We start from the raw sequence: 22,605 nt of genomic DNA, 5'->3' as shown, positions 1-22,605 counted from the left end.
CTTCCCAGTGTACCAGCAAATTTATTGAGGAGAGGGAAAGCCTCAGAAACAAAAGAATGCCATTGGCAATGGGAGGTGTGTACCTTTGGCACCTGTTGTGAGCTGGATGTGCTTCTCTAGGGCTGGAAAGCTGTTCCCATGGTGGCTCAGGCTAACCCTGTGTCACGGCATACAGTGGCATAGGATGGTTCGGTTCGCCTTCCACCTGTGCATGTGCCCATTTTCTGATTTTTTTGTCTGTACAAATATGACCATGGCCATACTTTCTCCCCCCCCCTTTATGTAATGCCCAAACCAGGGCCCTTAAGGGATAATAAATTATGATGATGATGATGACAAGTAGCACTACTAGCACAGATTTTCAAGGGGCATATGCAAGTTCCAGCTGGTTGGGAAGAACTCCACTACGGCAGCCATCGTAGCTCCCAGTTTGCTTTCTTTCAGATAGGGAAAAATCTGTTTTTATTCTTTATGTGTTGTATTGTTTGTTTGTTTTTTCTGTTGTGGCTCATAATAAAACTAAACATGCAAATGGATATGGCAGAAAACAGGAATAAATTGTTGTGGGACAGAATGGCTTGTTGTGCTGCTCACCAAAGTCTGCGCAACTAGCTTACGCTTACTGCGAGTGCTCTCTGGCCCATGAAAACAAATACCTTTTGATAACATCATGTACTTAATATGTATGAAGAGAGATTTGACAGCATCATTTCTGTCAGCAGCCTCTGACTGTGAAGCCATGAATTAGCTTGCCAAAATACGGGATATATATGTGGTATTGTTATCAGTCTTGCTTTCTGCTGTGTGGAAAAGTGGCAGTCACCACTAAAAACTGAGCTGAATGACTGTCTTAGCAGAAATTTGTTCGTTTAGTAAACAGCGAACAGCGGATTACAGTGAACTAATAATTAACCCATACAGTGTTTTTCTTTGGTCCCACGCAAGGAAGACTGAAATATCATAAGTTGTCAGTGAAATATCACAGTTGTCAGTGTTCTTGGTGCATTCTACATGACCACACACAAGTGTGTGATCTGTGAGGCCAGTGCATGTTGAAAAGTACTGACCTCCTGAAACAGAAGGCTGTATGTACCCCGTGATATTTATTTATTTATTTATTTATTTATTTATTTATTTATACATACTGCAGCGCAATTATATGCGCTATGGCAGGAGTGGGAAAAACACAAAATGCAAGGTAACAAAATGCAGCAAAATGTACAAATTGAGCACTACAAAAAAAAAAAATCACAAACGAAATATCAAACAAGAAAGGAACTGTTAACGGCAGGGTAAGAATACACAGCTATTATGCGTCTTCAACGGCAGTTACAAGGTTTTGAAATGGAAAAGAACGAATGGACCCAGGTAGAGAATTCCAGGCTTCTATTGAACGGGAAAAAAAAACTGAATTTGAACAAATTAGCATGCGCAAAATACGGTATCAAATTAAGCTCGTGATGACTTCTTGTAGATGATAATGGTGCAAAGTTAATGTAATGGTTAGCTGAGAGCCTTACTGAGGAATTGATGATACAATGTAAGAATTTTAAGGATTCAGTGTGGCGACGGGCAGACAGCGTGATTAAATTCAATGCAGTACCGTGGCATAGTCTCAGTATACAGAGCTCCTTCATAGTGGTATGCGGAAGTTTCATGGCCAGTGAAATATCAAAGGACTCTGGCTGTAACTCTTTCTAGAGAACCTCGAGCAGCAACTGACGTGCTCAAGCTGTGATGGCACCAATACTGTCACAGCTGTGAAGTGAAAAGGTTGCTGCTTTCATGGCATGTGTAAGAAATAGTTAGGGAAATGGCAATGCCACAGCAGCTTGTTTTTCAGGGAACTTCATGGGTACACTTTGCAAATTTTATTACAAGATTGCTCCGTCTCTTACCTTATATCAAGTTGTCGTTATACTCACCTCTCCAAGCACACCACACTGCTTTTGACTATGCCTTGCTGCAGATGACGGCAAGCTTTAACGTGTTAGGCCGTTGTTTAGGCATTCAGGTGTAGGAAGTGTCAGTAAAGTATCACTCAGGAAAAGCTGTACAGTCGAGAATGGCAAGCTCAGACAAATTTGTAATGGGCCACACCTTATGCTGAAATGTTATTCTCTTGCCCTATATGTCATCACAAGCACACTTACTGGCACTAAGTTTTTGTGTGCGTGTGTGGTGCCACACTGGAGCAGTGCTGCTCCTCTGCATGACTCTGGGACTGCACCTCACGGGACTTGTCACATCTTGGGACTGGACACCTCATGGGCTTGCCCAGCTTTGATGGATAAAGATTAAGGCATGCTCGCGACACACGCACTTCTTGCAGCTTATGTCAGTCGCTGTTGCAACCACTGACATGGATGTACGAGGAGTCCAAAAGAAACCGGACTTATTTTTGTTTGAACTTATTTGTTCACATTTTAAGCACAGACCTTTAATATCCTTCAAAGTACTCTCCACTTACAATAATAAGTTTGTCGAATCTTTCATTCCATTTTTCAAAACATTGTTTAAATTCATCTTTTGTGATGCTTGACAGTCCCTCCGTCGTTTTTTTCTTCACCTCAGCAACATCAGCGAAACGCTTTCCATTCACCTGTCTTTTCATTCTACGAAACAAAGAAAGTAGCACGTGGCAAGGTCGGGTGAGTATGAGGGTTGAGGAACAGAGGTCATGCCATTTTTGGTCCGAATTTGTCGTAGAGACAGGGCTGTGTGAGTAGGGGCATTGCCATGGTGGAAAAACCAGTCACCGTCGGCCACAAATCAGGCCGCTTCCACCGAACACTGTTGCCCAATCTTTTCAAAACATCCAAGCAGAAAGCCTGGTTAACTGTCTGACCCTGCGGAACAAATTCTGAATGGACGACTCCTCTCACGTCGAAAAAACAAATCAGCATTGTTTCGAGGTTTCGTTTCACCTGACGAGCTTTCTTGAGGCGAGGTGAATTTGAAGTTTTCCATTGGCATGACTGTTGCTTTGTTCAGGATTTAATTCAGGAACACTTAAGTTGTCCCCATAGCATCGTCCTTGAACGTCTTTCTGAATATTTCAAGAGTTTCCGTTCCACTTTTTCCGAGAAAAAATCAGAATTTCACCGGCGCACGCTGTTCACGAACATCAGCCATTGCAAAAATGACGCTCACACAAAACAGTCATCACTCTAAAACTCTGCCTAAACTAGTCTGACCTCCTTCAGCGACGGCACTCGGCTTACTGACTCTGAAATGTTCGTTCTATGCGCTCCTAGCGGCAAAACGCGGTACTACAGAAGCTTTGCCGATTCAAAAAATTATTCCGGTTTCTTTTGGGTACCCCCTCGTAAGCATCAAGCAGTGTGACAGCACACGTAAATGTGCTGCCATTGCTGAACGCGGTGCACACACAGTTGAACACTGAAGGGACCACAATTGGCGTGCAGCTGAGTCTGCTTGAAGGCGGTGAGCTTGACTTTGCTTGCATTATACTCTGTTTCATACCCACAAGGCAACGCGCTGAAGCTGGCGCACCTGTTCACGCAGGCTAAGTCCGTGCCCAAAAATTAATTCGCCATACAACCAGAGTGAACACCGGCGTATTTCATTGTGACAAATCACGGGCGCCATGACTGGCAACCTCCTGCTCTTCATTTTGCCTCCTAACAAATTTCCATCGTGCAACTCATCAAGACTTGGAGAAGTAAGAATGGCATGTGGCGGTGTGGTATGCAGCCGATAGAGTGAACCGCACTGACTCCATCCGCGTCTAAAAAGTAGTTCACACTCAGTGAAAATTATGGCCAGAGGCCCCGAACGCGATCGTCTCACAGCTTCTTCGAACGTGACTTTCAGTGTTTGCATTTCATTTTATACCGCTTTTTGTTTTCATCTAAATGCACACCGAGGCAGCAGAAGAACAAGTGGTATGTGGTGGAGTAATATTGTTTCGTGGATACATTACTTCCGAAGCCTCCATAGCATTGCATGCTGTGTATGAAGTGGAGTGTAAATTACCTGGAAAATTTACCAAATGGTATTGTAGGCTCCCTCCTCCAACTTAGTTGAAGTGATCAATTTTTTTGCATTAACTTATATGTGTTATTAATTTGCTGCAGGTAAACAAAACTCGAAACATGGGAATACTGGCGTGTCAGTGCAGTGGTGTCAGTGCGGACCACGTGATGCACAGTCGTCTTGTTCCGAGCAACAACTTCCTTCTGCAAGCGTAGCTCTTAATACACAATTTGTGTCTTAATTAATGCTACATCAGCTGTGTGTTCTATAGAAAAAAAAGGGCCAAGATAAATGCTACTAATAATGTTACCAATTATTACAAATGTTACCAGTAGTTACGTAGAAAATAATATTAGAATAAAAAAAAACGGAAGTTGCATTCTGAAATCAGCACTGAAAAAAAAAAGTCCACCAGATTTTTAAAAACTGAAAACCATAAAGTTCAACCCTTAGGTATAACCATCTGGAAGTTTTCCTGTTTGTGAAGTGTTTTTGTACTCTTGAAATGAGATCCTATTCTCATCTTTTTCTCCCCAGATGGGCATGTTGAGGAGTCCGAGCCATGACAGAGTCGTTGCTGCTATGGGCACAGTGCAGCGCTTCCCTAGTCTGTGTAAGCCTTGAGCAGTTTGTTTGTGTTTGTTTTGCTTTGATTTGAGGAGGGCCTCTCCCAAGACATGGAACGACTTGTTTTGCTGTTTGCTGTCTACACGATATGGAAATTCTCTGAGCTTTCCAAACTGGAGCCCTCATTGAGTATGGTTTTATCAGGTGCGGACCTGTGTGTCTCATATCTTCATTCACTGGTTTTGCTAATAGCGTTAGTGACGTAAGCATTATGCTTTGAATGAGGTAGCTTTCATCAGAGTCCTGCTTAAAGGGGCACTGAAATGGTGTCCACCGAGAATTTAAAAGAAGGCCGAAATGCTGACAGGAACTGCATTGCCTGTGATCTTCGCACAAAAATTTTTGATGTGGCATATGTAGCACCAGAGATATTGGAAATTAAAAATGGTCTCTGTCTTATACGGGCTTTCGTGGGGTTTACCTCAAGTCGTCACAAGGTGCAAAAGCTGGAATTTGGAAACATTCTTTGTAAATTATCAGCTCACTAGAACTTGTACGCGACGTGCACACTCATTGGCATTTACTCTGCATAAGGCACACATTCGATAGCCACTTTCTGAACTACTTTTGAGGGACCCTTTAAGTGCATTCGTAACATATTTGAAAGGTAGGCATCACTAAAGGAGAAGAAACTAATATCAAGACTACTTTGGTTTAGGCTAGTTTGGACACATGCTGAGATGAAATTGTTTTAGCCCAAAAGACAAGGACAGAATATGCAGGGGTTGACCTGTGTCTATTGTTAGACTTTTATTTGTTTTCTCCATCTGCCTTTTGGGCTCAGACTATTTCATTCTAGCCTTAGTGACTTTGGCTGCTGGTGGCCATCTATATCAGTGGCTGTTGTAAAGGGGAAAAAAATAGCAGCAATTAGTACTTGGCAAAGCAGTGCTTGCAAGCATTACAGCTACTGTGTGGTAGTCTTTTGTTACCAGCAGCAGAGTTAACAAGGGAGAGTTTACTGCTTCCTTGTACTATGTGAAATGTTGCAAGTTTTTCTCTATTTCACCCAGGAACACTAGCAATAGTTGTGTAGTTGCCCTCATTCAAAAATATATTGTTTTATAACATTCAGGCTATGCTCGAAGTTTTTTGTTACTGTGATTCTTTGTCGTGCTCGCTCAGCTAAGGGGCTCGATTTTTTTTGTGTGTGTCTATGGGTGCATCTGTTGACTTTCCTAGTTTGGCTCGATTGAAATTATTCCTCCGAGGCACCGTTCCCTCTTTCTGGCCCTCTTTTCATTTTGTATTTTATATACTGTTAGGGCCCTCTGCTTTCAGATAACCCTTTTGTTTTATCTGGTTTTTGCACGATCTCGCCTCAAGAAATATACCTTGAAGAAAATGTAACCTGGCACTGAGAAAACCTGAAGGCACCACACAGAAACTCCCCAGATGTCATAAAGACATTATAGAGTGGTGTTTTCAGTTGACTGAGGGTGATTTGAGACGTTTTTAGCGAATCGTATCCATTGTATTGATTTGTCGTAGGTTAAGTTTGAATAGTATCTGTTGGAAGGAGGCAGCCAGAGGAGTCAATATCCTATTCATACGGTCATGTTGACAGGGTTGTATCATGTGCTATCCACAGTGATGGCATCCTTTTGTAACACCGTTTGAATTATAAATGGCCGCTTTTATGAATGTTTGTGTGGTCTCCATGCAAAATCGGGCATGTCTGACATAGGTGCAGAAGTGCTGTGCATTTGGACGGTGATATGTGAAGCAAAGCAACTGCAATGAATGAGGAAAAATGTATGTATGATTTGATAAACAGGCTCAAAACGAAACCTGCCAATGTCACTTGTTTTTGAAAGTAATAAGCTAGGTAGACCATTTTATTTTCCGCGGGAGAACAATTGATAATCATTACAATTGTTTTTGCTGCCAGAATATCTCCAAGGAATTCAAAAACTCGGAGTAATTCCTGAAAAACTATCTGTACGCAGTTTTTTAGCTCAGGAAATAGATATTCGCTTCAAATCCTGATAAAAGGAAAGAAGAAACCCTGAAACAAAGGGCCCTGTGTATTAATTTCTAACATAATTGGTGAGCGGAGACATAAGCCTCCTAGTTCAGACATTAGTGGCTCTTGTTTCTTTGATCTAGATGGCGGGGGGCAGCAATTGATGCATTTACATTGCAGCAATGTGATCTTTATAGATGGCAGTTACCAACGCTTTTCACGCTAGTTTGTAGGGGGGATCCTCAACGTTGTTGTTCGTAGAAGTGAGGCACGTTTTTACCCCGCATGCCTCCTTCCCTTCTTGCTGTCGTCCGCAGGGGTTCCTGGCACCACCTGGGGACCCCTGTGCACCTGCAGGGGTAGCTGAGCCATGGAGTGTGTGGCGGGGGGGTCGGGCCTCGGCGGTGCCCTTCCCAAGGGTCGTAGCTCCTCACCAGGAGACTTGGGCTACCACACGCTGCTGTCCGCACCGGGATGGCCGACCACGACCACAGGCAGCGGCCACCACCAGCGGCCGGCAAGCACGCGCTGCCTGTTTGACCGATTGCCAGATGACCTGCTGCTCCGCGTGCTGGCCTGCTTGTCGAGTGACGAGCTGTGTCGATGCGCACGCGTCTGCCGCCGGTGGTATTTCCTGGCCTGGGAGCCACGCCTGTGGACCAGCATTGTGCTCTCATCGGAGCATCTGCCCGTCGACCAGGGTCAGTGTTGATCGTGCCTCAAAAGCAAAGAATGACCTGCTGGCTATGCGAGCCGTCTTTTAGTGCTTAGCAAACTCTTAAAGCAAACTGAACTGCTCATTCGGTGAACTTATGCCACTGTAACTAAGAGGGAACTAGAAGGTGACGAAGCTGATGAGTGCGATTAGCTGCTCTCAAATAATACTGTAGCTAAAACTTTGGTGACCCACTATATTTGTCTAGCTCTTACATTTACAACAGTGTGCCGCACACATCACAGAAAAAAAACGACAAAAATAACAAAGCAGTCCTCAAATGCACCAAGTGCATCACAAGCATGTCATCATCACACTTTGGGTAAAGCTAAAGAAAAACAACAAGCATGCCTGTCCTAGGACTTTAGGCTGTCACTGGTAAAGGTTGAGGGATGCGCACGACAGATGTGGAAAATTGGCACACAGAACTAACATGCAGCACATAAGGCACTGCTCGTGAATTGCGGTACAAAAATATTCACTTTTAAAGGCAAATCTGCAGAGAAACATTCAAGTGCAGCCTTAATTCAACTGACAATATGCAATCTTCTCCATTTCCAGTGCTTGCCTGTGAGGCTGTTTGTGTAGGATGCTAAGTGCTTATCTTGTTAAGTGAAAAACTTATCACAACTTATTACAAACTGCATCAGACAAGGTGCATCAGGCAAGCTCTTGTGGCGAAGCCCACGTAGACAAGGTATGACAACTCCCACGCCTCTGTTGCTGCAGGCCTGCGCACACTCTTTCGCCTGCTGAGTCGGGACACCCCCGGTGTGTGCTCTGCTGTGGAGCGCATCTGCCTGAATGGGTGCCTCTGCCTTACGGACAGTGGCCTGAGTGCTGTGGCCCGGAGGTGCCCCCAGCTGCGGACACTGGAAGTGCGCGGCTGCTCCCAGGTGACCGACTTGGGTGTCTCGGAAGTGGTCACGCGCTGTCTCAACCTGTCGCGCCTCGATGTCACTGGTGAGCATTCTGGCATTCTCATTTCTGTTAAGTCATTCACTGACTTTTGCAATCATGTCTCTTTAAATATTCTAAAGATCTTTATGTGGAGATTGGGGGGGAATGCAGTACAATCTCCTCGCAGCAGTGTTACACAGTAGGCATGTGCGAATAGTAGTGAATTCTCAATTCGAAGCAATAATATTACAGAGCTTTAGAACAGTGTATGCATGTTTACATACACCAAATACAAGCATTTTGCAAACTTAATGGTGTATGTCACCTCAGCACATTGAGTTGCAATGAAAACTTTTATTGCTCTAAAGTGCTCCAGGTTCGAAATTTTAGTATTTCAGATTGCCCCTAAATCGACGTTCCAAAGTGCTCCAAATCGGAAATTTTAGTGCAGTGAAAATTTCTCCAACTTGCATTTTACCAGTAGCGTCTCTGCACTAGGCTTCGTCGTGTTGGCAGAGAGAGCAGTCACCGGAACGTCCATACGCGATGACTTCCTAAGGCTGAAGACTGAGAAACCTGTTCCCTAGTGCTGCTGCATATGTCAGCCATGTAGCATCCATTGTGGGAACTACATTGTGGGGAAGCTGAACCTGAGGAGGTGGAGTCTTGGTGTGCTCCCCATGATTTGTATCGGTCTTTTGGTTACTGCCCAGTGCCAGAGTTCTAATGCCATCCAGGAAAGCTTTTCCACTGTGACAATCACTCCCTGTTTTTCTTTTCACGCAGTGTCACTGACCGACCGACTCTAGTTTTGTTCACCAGAACTGATAGTACTGGCCTGCCTTGCATGTGCAGGATGCTACCAGGTGACGAGTGTACGTCCGAGGCATGGTGCCAGCATGGAAGTGAGCGAGTCCTTGGGGGGCCTGGCTCCATCGGGCGGGGGCCAGCTGTACCTCCAGTACGTGGACCTGACCGACTGCCAGGCCCTGGAGGACTCGGGGCTCAAGGCCCTGGCCCGAGCCTGCCCACAGCTCACGCACCTGTTCCTGCGACGTTGTGTGCGCCTCACTGATGCCGCCCTCAAGTGCGTGGCCAGCTACTGCGTCGTGCTGAGGGAGCTCAGCATCAGTGACTGTGTCCAGGTGAGGGGGGGCCACTCCTGCCTGTACTCGTGATGCTCAGGGATAGCAGTCTGCAATTTTGAGGGTCGAATTGAAATCGAGGAAAGATCTCAATCTGTTTTATCTCTCCACTGTGTTACCAGCTTGTTGGATTGCATGCTGTGGCATTTATTTATTTATTTATTTATTTACAAATACTGCTAATCCCAATTTGGGATTGTGGCGGGAGGGCTTAGTAAGGTTAACAGAACGCGGTCAAGCATAATTGGAACAATCAACTGGTCAGCATGGTAAGAAAAACAACAAACGGTAAAACGAAAATACAACCGAGCTGTGACGAAAACAATCAAATAACGCATAAAATAAGGCTAATGTCGGTAGTATTATAGAAAGAATAACAAAATGGTGAAACATTGCTAGTTGTTATAATACGCAGACAATAAGTAAACAGTAAATATTATAATCGTACACTGCAAAGGCATTAACATAGTATAGGTGTTTAGTTTATGTAACACTGCATAGTTTGACACAAAAAAACTTACATATAAAAAAACAAATAACCACTGAATGCAAGGTATTTCCCTGCTGTTGTATTTCAGTGGAGGCAGAATATAAAAACACCTCTTTGCTGAGATTTTGGTTCATTTAGAACTGCATGAAGATAAATTAATCTAGAGCCATCCATACTTTCAATGCATTATGTATTTGGCAGGGACTGCACTAATTCACCATAAAAGTGCATGTTTCAGCATTAAAAAAGGGACACATAATTGGGACTCCTCTATAGTCAGAAAAATTTTAATGGTACAACGCTGGTCCTGGGTAAGGGCCACAAGTCATCGAAACCGTGGGAAAAAAAAAGTGCCGTCCTTACACGATTACGTTCGGTAGTCGCACCAAAGAAGAGTCCAAATGGAGAGGCAGTGGGTGGCAGCAGTGATTTCAGGTGTGCAGCAAAACCTCATTAATTCGGAAAGCTGGATAATTTGGACAGTCTGTCCGGTCCTGTTAAATGTACACTCGCCGCCAAAAGTAAATGGAAGGCGACTTTGTCAAAAAAAATTGAATTTCTTTAAATCTCCATGTATGTTAGTGCACAGTGCAATTCGCAAAATCACAATTAGGCCGCACATATGTATTCAAGGATGCATGAATTGGGAGGGGGGGGAATTATTAAATTTTTTTTCGGTAATACAGTAGCCGACCGATATTTCGGACTCCAATAATTCGGACTAGCGTGATATTTCAGACTTCGCTGAGGAACCGTCTCGCACCTCATAGGAACGTGTACATTTTCACGACCGATATTTCGGAATTTGCGGAGTCTAAATGTTCGAATTTTCGGACTAAAATAGACGCCAACAATATTGCAGTGATCGTTTTTCAACCGAAAATATGTTTTTTCGGCCTAATGTAGACGCAAGCGGGCATCGCTGTCACTACCAAACCGTTTGCCGCCACTGCGAAAGGCGCCATCTTGGATTTAAACGGAATCGGCTCGGCGGCCGCAGTCGGACTGGCTTGGATAGGTTTGGCTATTTGTTCTCTATCGTCGAGATACATGGAGGTTCCTCCATGTCGAGATATGAGAAGCTCTCCATTGCCATCGAGATGGCCTACAAAGGGCGCGCGATTGCATTGAAAATGGTACAGCGGGACAGCAAACGCGGTAGACGGGGGCGAGGGTGGGACTGCAATCGGAGGCGCTCGCTCCCGCTCGCGTCTTCCTGCGGGTTACCTATGGGTTACCTCGCGGTCTTCGCCAACGTTATTGCCCCATGCAAACCGACTGTTCTTGCTTCGCGCAGCGAGTGCATTCATTCGCGGCATGACCGCGGCCGCGTCGCACTATCTGGTATCATGATGTGATAGGATGCGGACATGAAGAAAGCACGGTTATGACTCAGATACAGTCGCCGACTGATTTTTCGGACTCCAAAAATTCGGACATGCTCGATTATTCAGACTGCTTCGTGGCACCACCACTCTCCCCATAGACCGTAATGTATAACAACTGCCGAAAGTTCGGACATCTTGCAGCCTCTCGTTTGATTTTTCGGACACTCCTTGAGCCAACTCGACCGGCAGCACTTGCCGCACCGACGCTCACCGACGCGCGGTTCACTTCACTCAACGCCATTTTTGTTTTGAACTGAGCCTCCTTGCTGCCCCGCGAGGTGGCGCTACTGCAAATTCCCGCTCATCATCATCGTTTCCGCGTGGTTCGGTAGCGCGCCGCATGGTGGCGCGCCACACCAGTTCCGGCCGCAGCTTAGTAAGCCATCTCAAGGCAATCCAGGAGCCGCTTTGTTTGTTTATCCGGCAGCAAGCCCGCGAGAGCGCCGTGGTAGCACGCAGCACTGGAGATGCGATATTAGCCTAGGGCGGCTTACAGCCGGCGTTTTGTCATCGAAAGGGGTCTGTTGAACCCCAAGTAGCAGTATCAAGATGTTTCGTTGAAGCGCGCGTGAGCATTGACTTATGCAACGCCAGGCCGGTGCCAGCAAGCCCGCGAGAGCGCCGTGGTAGCACGCAGCACTGGAGATGCGATATTAGCCTAGGGCGGCTTACAGCCGGCGTTTTGTCATCGAAAGGGGTCTGTTGAACCCCGAGTAGCAGTATCAAGATGTTTCGTTGAAGCGCGCGTGAGCATTGACTTATGCAACGCCAGGCCGGCGGCAGCAAGCCCGCGAGAGCGCCGTGGTAGCACGCAGCACTGGAGATGCGATATTAGCCTAGGGCGGCTTACAGCCGGCGTTTTGTCATCGAAAGGGGTCTGTTGAACCCCGAGTAGCAGTATCAAGATGTTTCGTTGAAGCGCGCGTGAGCATTGACTTATGCAACGCCAGGCCGGTGGCAGCAAGCCCGCGAGAGTGCCGTGGTAGCACGCAGCACTGGAGATGCAATATTAGCCTAGGGCGGCTTACAGCCGGCGTTTTGTCATCGAAAGGGGTCTGTTGAACCCCGAGTAGCAGTATCAAGATGTTTCGTTGAAGCGCGCGTGAGCATTGACTTATGCAACGCCAGGCCGGCGGCAGCAAGCCCGCGAGAGCGCCGTGGTAGCACGCAGCACTGGAGATGCGATATTAGCCTAGGGCGGCTTACAGCCGGCGTTTTGTCATCGCAGGGGTCTGTTGAACCCCGAGTAGCAGTATCAAGACGTTTCGTTGAAGCGCGCGTGAGCATTGACTTATGCAACGCCAGGCCGGCGGCAGCAAGCCCGCGAGAGCGCCGTGGTAGCACGCAGCGGTGCAGATGCGATGAGGCCTGACGGCTCTCGAAACGATGTGGGGGAGGAGGCAAGTAGAGGAGGTGGTGAAAGAAGGAACGGAGAAGAGGAGGAGGAGAGGCAGCGTTGGGCGAGGAGACATATGCAACGCCAGCCCGGGATCAGCCAGTGCATGTAAATAAACGATTTCTTTCTCTTTTTTTTTCTGAATTTTTTTTTTCGGACACCTGTTTATTCGGACATTTCCGCGGTCCCCGTGAGGTCCGAATAAATGGTCGGCGACTGTAGAGTGTAATATTACCGTTTGTAGGCGGAACATGCGGAGTGGCGATTTTCATGATTTTGAAAGCCGGTTTTACACAAAAAAGTCTTTTTTTAAGTTCACGCACCGCGGGGTGCGTCGTCCAAGCCGCGGCGGACGCTGCAGCTGTCCCGCTGTACCGTTATCAATGCGATCGCGCGCCCTTTGCGCCGCACTATCTTGGTTTTGGTTTATTGGGGTTTAACATCCCAAAGCAACTCAGGCTATGAGGGACGCCGTAGTGGTAGTGAAGGGCTCCGGAAATTTGCGCCCCACTATCTGGTATCATGATGAGATAGGCTGCTGACATGAAGAAAGCACGGTTATGACTCAGATAGAGTGTAATATTATCGCTTGTAGGCGGAACATGGGGAGCGGCGATTTTCGCGATTTGGAAAGCCGGTTTTTCGCTGAAAAGTTCGTTTTTTTTTTTTAAGTTCACGGATATTTCGGACTGTTCGATTATTCGGACCATTTTTCGGGTCCCGCCGAGTCCGAAAAATCGGTCGGCGACTGTATTGCCTTCCATTTACTTCTGACAGCTCCTGTACATACCATTGTATGGCATGCAACTCCCGTTAATTTGGAGGAGTTTGTCCATGCTTTGGTTAATTCAGACAGGCGGCAGAGGGCGTTGGAGATGGCATGATGATGGTGGTGGGTGAGCATTCGGAAGTCTGGCTATTATACAGTCGAACCCACATATATCGAGCTGCCGCAGTGGCTCAGTGGTTATGGTGCTCGGCTACTGACCCGAAAGATGCGGGTTCGATCCCGGCCGCGGTGGTCGAAACTTCCGGAGCCCTTCACTACGGCGTCCCTCATAGCCCGAGTCGCTTTGGGGCGCTAAACCCCCACAAACCAAACCACATATATCAAAATTGCAAAAAAAAAAAAAAAAAACGCTTGTGGATTCGATATAATAGTAGCAATAAATTTAACAACATACAAACACATGGAGATGGAAAAAGGTATTTCTGTGACAGCTACTGTATTTACTTGCGTAATTTAATTTGCACCTGGGCATAATTTTCACATCCCCAACTTCCGGTCTTTTGAAAAAAACTTTTATTCCATATTTTGCAATCTTTACTGCATCAGACCAACATGTACATGGGTGCGCGCAAGGCAGGCTTAGGAAGATCAGCATGGCCGTGTCGCTGTGTGCAGTTGCGAAAGGTGCGAGTGGCAAAGGCACAGACTGTGTGCAGTTTTTCCAGCTTGCCCGCGCTGACGGTCGTCTTTCTGGATGAACAGTTGCGCGTGCATTAGAATGCAAAACTACCAAACCATTTGCTGTTCGATTTGCTGCTAGTCGGCGGGGCCGCATGCGAATGCGAGTGCGCCGTTTTGCTGCCTGCTATCTCCTTTACCACTCTGCTGGCTTCACAGTTGTATCGCCGCTGAATTCTTTAATATTTCTTCATCTTCGTAGCTTTGGAGTGAACACGTTCTCGGTGTTATTGATGGGCTCTGAACAGCTGAGACTTCAGCCTTATACCGATGCATAATATCGACGGACCGTGCTGAATGCACAGAGCATGTCGAAGCACTTGGGTTCAGGTTCTCTCAAGTTCTTGTTCATCACAATTTGCATCAATAGTGTCTTGGTTATCCACGACGTCGGCAGTGATTCTTCATCCGCAAGCTCTTCTGCGGTCTCGTCATCGTTGTCCACGGAGACATAGTCGTTGACGGCTGCCCATTACAAATAGCATCAGGAAATTCAGGCATTTGGTTTCACAAATCATCAACACCCTCGACAGTTTCATCAAACTCACCTTATAAAGAAAGGGATGCTGAAAGGCTTCCCAGAAAAATTGAGTGAATAGCTGCACTTTACAGTTTTCCACTCTCGGAATTCGAATTTATCGTCGAAATTAGGCAAAGGAAAGCGCAAACCTATTTTATTTGGCGAAAAGTGCAGCAGCCTCCTCGGGCGAGCTCGCGCGCGTCGTTGCCACCTGTGATTGGACGGGCGCCTCGTGACGTCAACAATGGCGCTGGCTCGGTCGGCCCGGCTCGGCCGCCGCCGCTGCTGCACATGAAGCGCGGTGCTCGGTGGTTTGAGGCTGTTGGTGTGCTTCTTATACGACGATGGAACACATCGAAGATTACCCGGAGGATCTTGGCGTCATGCCCTACATGTTAGAACCACTTGCATACAGAGAACCTCTCCAAGAAAGAAATGATGCTGGCGCAAGCTGTGATTTTGACTCGAACGAAAGCGAAGTGTCAGCATCTCCACGTGTATTTCTGGAAATGACTTTGGGGAGTATACTTTCCTTGCCAAACTATATTCAGAGATATGATGGATGAATTGTGAGGCGAGCAAATGCAGCATAGCACTGCTCCACGTAATTTTCCTGATACGATATAAGCGGGATGTGATCGTCGGCATTTTTGTCTTGCCGCTTGTCGGTGCTGCCGACAATCTGCTTGTAATCCACACAGATCATTGGCATGCGCAAGAAGTTATCAGGCTCTTTTTGCATGCAAATTTTATGCTGACATCGCTTCATGGTCGCTGCATGCCGACTCGGTTTGTAACATACGCGTAAAACAGAAGTTCGCAGCGCTTTGCGACAGAACTCGTCTAGATGACAAGCATGCGCCTTCCGTTCTGCGTGCCAAGATGGGAGCTAGCAGTAAATTAAAATCCTTGTTTAGACGAGTTGGTTCATGCTGCAAGACCTTTTAAGAATACTTTCATCCGTTTGCGGTTGCCTTTATCGTGCTTGTTCTCAGATCTAGCGGCAAGTGATTTTTTCACTAACTTGATGGACTTGTGCTGCAACTGAGCAGGACGAATTGCAAGGCCGGCTGTAGCACACTTGGCGCACAGTTAAATACTATTATTATTAATGTATGAAGCCATGCGGCCGTCGGCAATTTTCACGACTACATGCGTTATTAGAAATGTATTTTTGGCAGTTGAGTGATGTCATTGTAAGCACTCTACTTCCAAAACAGGCGTTCCTGCGTTCATTGCATTCCAGTGGAGAATGAAGCAGACTGCTGCTGCTGCCAAGAAATTTATGAAATTATCAGAAAACAGACAGGCGGTATTGCGCCGGGTTTCAGTCGAGCTGTTGACAGGCCCAATGACCGCATTGTCGACAGGCTCTGGTGATAGTCTTCATCACGAAAGTGGGCGGAGCATAGCACTGTTGTCTTTGACGGCTTGAAATCCCTTCGCTTCACAGCAGCGACTTGATCACTTCGCGGAGAGCTTCTTATTTTGCGGGAAATAATGAAAGACCACATCGTTGCGGCCGTGGTTGTCCGTGCAGCCGAAGGCTGCGCAGAACGCCGGCATGATGGGTCCACCGCTTCATTCGATGCTGCACACGTTTCTGTACCTCGCCACAAACATAAAAACGCACAAATACAGGAACACACAGCAGCTCGAAGCAGCTTATGATGGCACGCACGTAGAAACAAGCACGGTCGCGTAGGCTGCGAAGCGATGGATCACCAGTGTTTACGTCACCACTCCGCGGTTTCCGGTTTCGGCTCGCATCGCCAGGGTCATCAGCAGCGCTCGGCGGGGGGCGGAGCTACCGTGCAATTTTAAACGGCGATTACATCGCTCCCAAGTTATGAATCTGTAAAAAAATTTCACCCGCATGATTTACGAGGTTCCCACATCTACACGTGAGCATTTTAATGAATTCTAAAGACTCTTCAGCTTCCCTTTAAGTCGGCCAGAGTTGACTGAAGTTCAATCGGACCTGCAGGGAAGCTAACCCCCCAGAAATGTTTTGATGGAAAGCCAGCTTCTTGAGTCACCTGGTGTTGCCCAAAGTTCGATCTATCGGATATGACGGGTAATTTTTGTACAGTATAGCTGTACATTCTCCTATACACTCACATTGTATTTTTGCGGTGCTCAGAAATTATTTGATATGCATGAATATTCAATCTAACCAAGTTTGATATAATCAGGTTTGACTGTAGCGCAAATGGCTATGGTGTCAAAGTAAAACGTAAAGGTGATTTGTTGATTGCCGTGGTCATCAGTCCAGAAGGCACAATGGGATGCTTTTAAGGCCCAATTGAGCGGAAACCTGTTTGTGTGTGTGTGATAACACTCTATGGTACCCATAAAAGGTGGCGTCCTCATGCAACGTGGCAGGTGGTGGTTAAATTAATGATTGGTCGTCGGAGGTTGCTTGGAACACCCTGGGTTGCACAGATTCCACCACTGCACCAGAAGTGGTATGAGGACTTCATATATGAATGTTGATTACAGAAGGACCAATTCTGCATATATGGGCATTAAGCCCATTAGCTATCGCGTCATACCCTTAAGGCTGAACACAGGCCGTGCATGATACGGCAGCGACTGCCTTCACGAAGTTAGTGCGCAGGTCAGAAGGGGTGTGTCGTAGAGCCAGCAGAGCTAGAATTGCGAACTGCGTGGCATCAGGTTACATCACAACGCAGTGCGCGGCGACCACGTTCATGAAGTGAGCGGGCAGGCTTACGCCTTCTCACGCATAAGCAGTCTTAAGTGTCTCTGCCTTCTTTTTATTGTTTTGCAATGCGCTTTTGTCATTGTTTTTGTTGTGCCCATTGCAGACAGTGCTGTCCATGTTCTTTGTGTTATCGTAGAGCCTGTAATCGTTTTATGTTTATTGTTCATGTACGCGAGGATGACGGAGCTGCTGCAGCTCATGGGTGCAAGGATACTGTGTCCGGCTTGCGTGTGCATGTTATCTGAGCTGTGTTTGCATTTGCATGCAAGCTGTGCCTTGCTATTTGTGATGGTTTTAATCAAGTGCAGCAGAATCTCGAGGATACGGTCATGGTTAATACTAATATCACGATGATACCAATTTGTAAAATTCCTTGGTTGGAGTGCATTGCGTACAATGGGCAAAATTTTGTCTGTTCTGAACATTCTCCCATGTCGATACGAGTGATATGAATGTGCAAGCTACAACCACACCCTCTAAGCACCGCACTTAAATTGCCGACGCTGCAGCCGCCAGTCATGTGGTACTCATTGTGATGGCAAGCAGAAGGACACAACATGATGACAGTGATATGATTTAATGGCTGCTGGCCTGACACGAGTGCTTTGTTCCGTGCCACTGCCCACTTCATCATCTTCTAGTCCGTGACACGACCCAGAGCCACCGAACGATCGTCTCGATTGCAAACTAGAAGAATGGCACTGATAGTGAAACACACAACATGAAGATGGGCATGACAGAATGGTGAATTAGAAAAGAGAAGATGAAGGGTTTGCCGCTGCGTTGAAAGAGATGAGTGGGTGAAGCTTGGTTTTTGATGACTCAGAGCCACCACCGGAAGCCAGCACCGAAGCCCATGATCGCACCCATCGGTGCCCATCGGCAGGGGCGAGGGTGCTGTGTTCTCATGTGGGGTCTGAGGACAGTGGGGTCGTAGTAGTCATGTTATTGTGTCTGCTGGATGGGGCTGGAGGGCTGGATGGTAGAGAGCAGCGATGTTAAGTCATATCTGGTAGGCTGGGGTCATGCCGGGAGGTGCAAACTACAAGCATGCAACTGAAGACCTCGACGGACAACAGGTTCCGAAACTCTGGGATTGGGCTGATAAGGATCGCCTTGCCAGCACCTCGCACCAGATGTCATGTGGCAGCAAGTAGGACGACGAGACATGATGACAGGTGGCAATGACATGATTTACCATAAAAACCCACATATAATACGAAGTTTTTTTCCCATAATTAGTGTCTTAAATTTCCGCTTCATACTAATTGCGGATCCAGGCAAAAATTTTCGAAGTTGCTCGAAGTTTTGGTTTCGTTATTGCGGCGTGGCTACGGCCTGGCTTTGCTATTGGCGCGTGGCTATCTCTTGGCTTCGTTACTCTCGACAAACGACGTCACGGCGTCGTTTCTTTGTTGATCCATTGGGTGCGCCGGGGAGTCGCGGTGTGCCGTGTGCCTGTTGACAACGCACGTGCTCGCATGTAAGGCACGCTTCATGAAGTGGATATTGTTTTGGGGAGCACGATGTCAGGGTCTCGAAAACAGTACTCGGCTGATTTCAAGCAAAAAGTGATTTTAGCTGCGGAGAACACCGGCAACCGTGCGGCCAGGAGGCTGTTTGGTGTCGTCGAAGGAAGCATTCGTGGATGGCGACGACAGAAAGAAACCCTTTTCGCGTGCAGCGGAACGCAACGAAGCTTTCGCGGCCCCTTGAGGTTTGTGTAAACAAACCGTTCAAGGACGCAGTCAAGCGGTGCTACGCACAATGGATGCACTCATGTGAGCCTGCAGTGATGCCTACCGGGCAGCTGAAGCGGGCTTCGCCAGCCTCGCTGTGTAAATGGATCGTGGACGCGTGGGCGGCCATCCCAGGAGACCTTGTGCGTCGGTCTTTTAAGAAGTGCGGCATCTCGAACGCCCTCAATAGCACGGAAGATGAGTACATTTGGGATGATTTGTCGGACAAAAAAATGTCCGAAGAAAGCGCTACTGAAGAAGAAAGTGATTGAAGTGAAGTGCAGGATACGACTTGAATAAATGTCTTCTATGACGTTGCATCACTCGTATTATACACGGGTGAAACTTTTTTTTCCCATTTCGCGTCTCTAAAACTTCACCTGGTATTATATTTGGGTTCGTATTATACGCGGGGTTTTACGGTAATGGCTGCTGGCCTGGCGCGAGTGCTCCGTCCCATACCACTGCCGACTTTTTCGTCTTCTGGTCCATGACAGTATGATTGTTGTGGACCTGGTCCGTCAAAAGCGGTAGTGCCGTTTCATGTGCAATGCTGTTATGACTTTGAGGCCAAGGTGGCCACAGCGCTGGGCACATTCTTTGTCCTGAGCGTAACCAGGCATGCTTTGTGCTAGCGCGGGTAGGGGGCATAGCTGCATAATGTTCTTGAGCGTCATTGCGCTTGTCAGCCATTTTGCATTTGACCCTTGTACACAAGAGGACAAAAGTATGTTTTGGCCAGCTGTTGTTTTCTCACTGCTACACTTGTAGAAACTTTTTATCTTGTTGCAGTAATTGTCAGGTGAGCTAGAATGCATGCAACACATTTGGCAATTACTATTTTGCTTTGTGAGCTGTGCTGCCATGGAATTTATGCCCATTTTGCTTTGCGAACGCGAATGCACGCTCTGAACCATTTGCTCCCACTTCAGCCCACTGATGGAGTGCACTCACCCAACCGTCTCGACTCTTGCAGGTGACTGACTTTGGCCTGTACGAACTGGCCAAGCTGGGTCCGCACCTGCGCTACCTGAGTGTGGCCAAGTGTGAACGAGTGTCGGATGCTGGGCTGAAGCAGGTCTGCCGGCACTGCTACCGACTGCGCTACCTCAATGCCCGGGGCTGTGAGGCCGTCTCGGACGCCACCCTCGAGGTCCTGGCACGCTCCTGTCCCAGGCTAAGGGCACTCGACGTGGGCAAGTGCGAGGTGAGCCAGACAGGCTTCAGCAGAGCTGAGCCGTGCACACTGCGGAAGAAAGGGGCAGTGGGGAAAGCATGGGGAGCGTGGTTGAAGGCTGGTTGAACGAATGTGCATAAAAAAAAGTCTTGGAGTGGGAGTTTTTCCTGTTTTCTCACTCCCCAATGCACTTCCATTGGGAGCACTGATTGGAGAAAGCTTGTGGCACCTCTTGACTCCCAGTGCTTCCAGCATGCATGCTTGTACAGCCAGGCATGAGTGAAACACAAGCAGTGCCTGTGAAGAAAACAAAGTATTTTTTCTGCATACTTTTACCTGTAGTGTGCAACTAGCCTGATGGCTGTTTTGGGGTTAAAGGTCTACCGAAGTACGTACCATATAAATGCGTGTCGGGGCTGCCCTTTTTTTTTTTTTCCAGATTCAAAGGCCAATTTTCGGGGTGTGGCCCATACGTACAATGTACAAAAAAAAAATTTTAAGTAAGAACACATCAATCAGGGAATGGTTTGGTTTGGTTTATGGGGTTTAATGTCCCAAAGCGACTAAGGCTATGAGAGACGCCGTAGTGGAGGGCTCCAGAAATTTCGACCACCTGGGGTTCTTTAATGTGCACTGACATCGCACAGTACACGGGCCTCTAGAAATTCTCCTCCAAAGAAATTCCCCCGCAGGGAGGCGTCTGCAGCATGCAGACGTTGGTGAGTGGCGACACCACGGGGTTAACCCGAGCATCCGCAGGGACATCCCCTCAGGGGGATGATGGTGAACAATGCGTCACCACGGACCCGAGCATCCGTGCTTAGCCGTGCGTGGCATCGCCGTGTCCGGGGAAAAGAGGATCCTGGTGGTTGAGCCGATGCCGAGCGTTTGGACCCTTAAGGCCCCTCGGCGGAGGCAACACACCACTTTGGCCCCAGCTTCCTGTAGACGGCACCTCCGGCCTGACCCGACCGGGGGAAATCGGCAGTCGCCTTTTCCTATCCTCCCCTCCCCTCTACCTTTCACTTTCCTATTTCCTTTCTTACAACTTTCCTGTATCCTCCTCTCTTCTTTGTTTTTTTCTTTTTCCTGGCGGCGAGGGTTAACCGTGTGTGACCAACTACCCTGAGTTGAGTCATATTAGGTTATAGTTAAGGTGTACAGCTGGCGTGGGCAGGACTTTCTTTCAAGTACCTGTCGCGTCCCCTTGTTGGACTCCATGGTGGGTGGCTGGCACCATGACCGAAAAACCTCAATTTTTTATGGCTCCCCCCCTTTCAAAACTTGATCGCTCTCTCAAGAGAGGGCGGACCGAAGCAGATGACTTTTTCCAGAAAAGAAAAGTATCCTTTCCAAAATTTCATGTCATTCATAGTAAAGCAGAAGAAACGCAAGCAAGGATAATATCCCCATTCCAAGTCTCAAAACGCTTGACGGATGCCTTAGGCCTTGGCTACAAGGTGTCAAAAATGGCCAGTGGCGACTTACTTCTTGAACTGCGCGACAGCATACAACACTCAAAAGTTGCAACAATTGTATCCATTGGGGACATCCCTGTCTCTGTGACCCCACATCGGTCTCTGAATACTGTACGAGGCGTCATCTCTGAAATAGATTTTGTCCACCTTTCTGAAAAGGAAATGCTCGAAGGACTTACTGACCAAGAAGTTATAGATGTCCACCGGATCAAGATCCGGAAGGATGGCAAAGAAGTGGACACCAAACACCTGATCTTGACATTCAACATGAGCACATTACCCGAATCCATTGAAGTAGGCTACCTGAAAATAAATGTAAGACCGTATATTCCCAACCCACGCAGATGTTTCAACTGCCAGAGATTTGGCCACGGCTCCCAGAGTTGTCGCGGCCGCAAAACTTGCGCAAAATGCTCTTCGAAGGACCACCAATCCGAAGAATGTGTTGCTAACCTACGGTGTGCAAACTGTGATGGCGACCATGCTGCCTACTCCAGGGCTTGTCCGTCCTGGAAAAAAGAGAAAGAAATCATTACTCTCAAGACTACGCAAAACATTTCTTTCAAAGAAGCAAGAAGGCAATACTCTCAAACAAACAAATTCACCTTCACTGCAAAAACAAACTTCGCCGATGTGGTGCGTGGGCGCGGCGCACCACACCAGGCTTCGGCACCTGTCCAGGCCACACGTAGTGAGCCTGTGGTGGGGCCATCCGCGCCGTCTGGTGGAGTAGCTCACGCTACTCCGCCTACCCCAAAGGAGGGGACGCAGACCCCCGGGTCGGCGGGCCCAAAGACCTCTTCCCACAGGTCGAGGTCCAATTCGAAAATCAATGTGCCTCCTGCACGGTCGTCCAGTGCCTCCGCAGA

The 22,605-nt window shown here is 47.5% G+C and overlaps 1 protein-coding gene across 4 annotated transcripts in view; it reads left to right on the top strand.

Annotated features, from left to right (window-relative positions):
• Positions 1 to 22,605, top strand: part of Fbxl7 (F-box and leucine-rich repeat protein 7) — a 74,022-nt gene that overhangs the window by 37,828 nt on the left and 13,589 nt on the right. For all 4 annotated transcript variants that reach the window (XM_089549549.1, XM_089549550.1, XM_089549548.1 and 1 more), the window contains 5 exons: positions 4,537 to 4,612; positions 6,910 to 7,293; positions 8,037 to 8,270; positions 9,063 to 9,352; positions 20,058 to 20,288. In XM_089549549.1, the coding sequence (XP_089405675.1) occupies positions 6,963 to 7,293; positions 8,037 to 8,270; positions 9,063 to 9,352; positions 20,058 to 20,288 (1,086 nt within the window). In that variant the 5' untranslated portion in view covers positions 4,537 to 4,612; positions 6,910 to 6,962. The remainder of the gene's footprint in view (positions 1 to 4,536; positions 4,613 to 6,909; positions 7,294 to 8,036; positions 8,271 to 9,062; positions 9,353 to 20,057; positions 20,289 to 22,605) is intronic.

This window comes from Amblyomma mixtum, chromosome 6 (assembly GCF_055824585.1).
Source record: "Amblyomma mixtum isolate Tamu chromosome 6, ASM5582458v1, whole genome shotgun sequence".
NCBI classification, from domain to species: domain Eukaryota; kingdom Metazoa; phylum Arthropoda; class Arachnida; order Ixodida; family Ixodidae; genus Amblyomma; species Amblyomma mixtum.
This window is presented reverse-complemented; position numbering and strand designations above follow the sequence as displayed.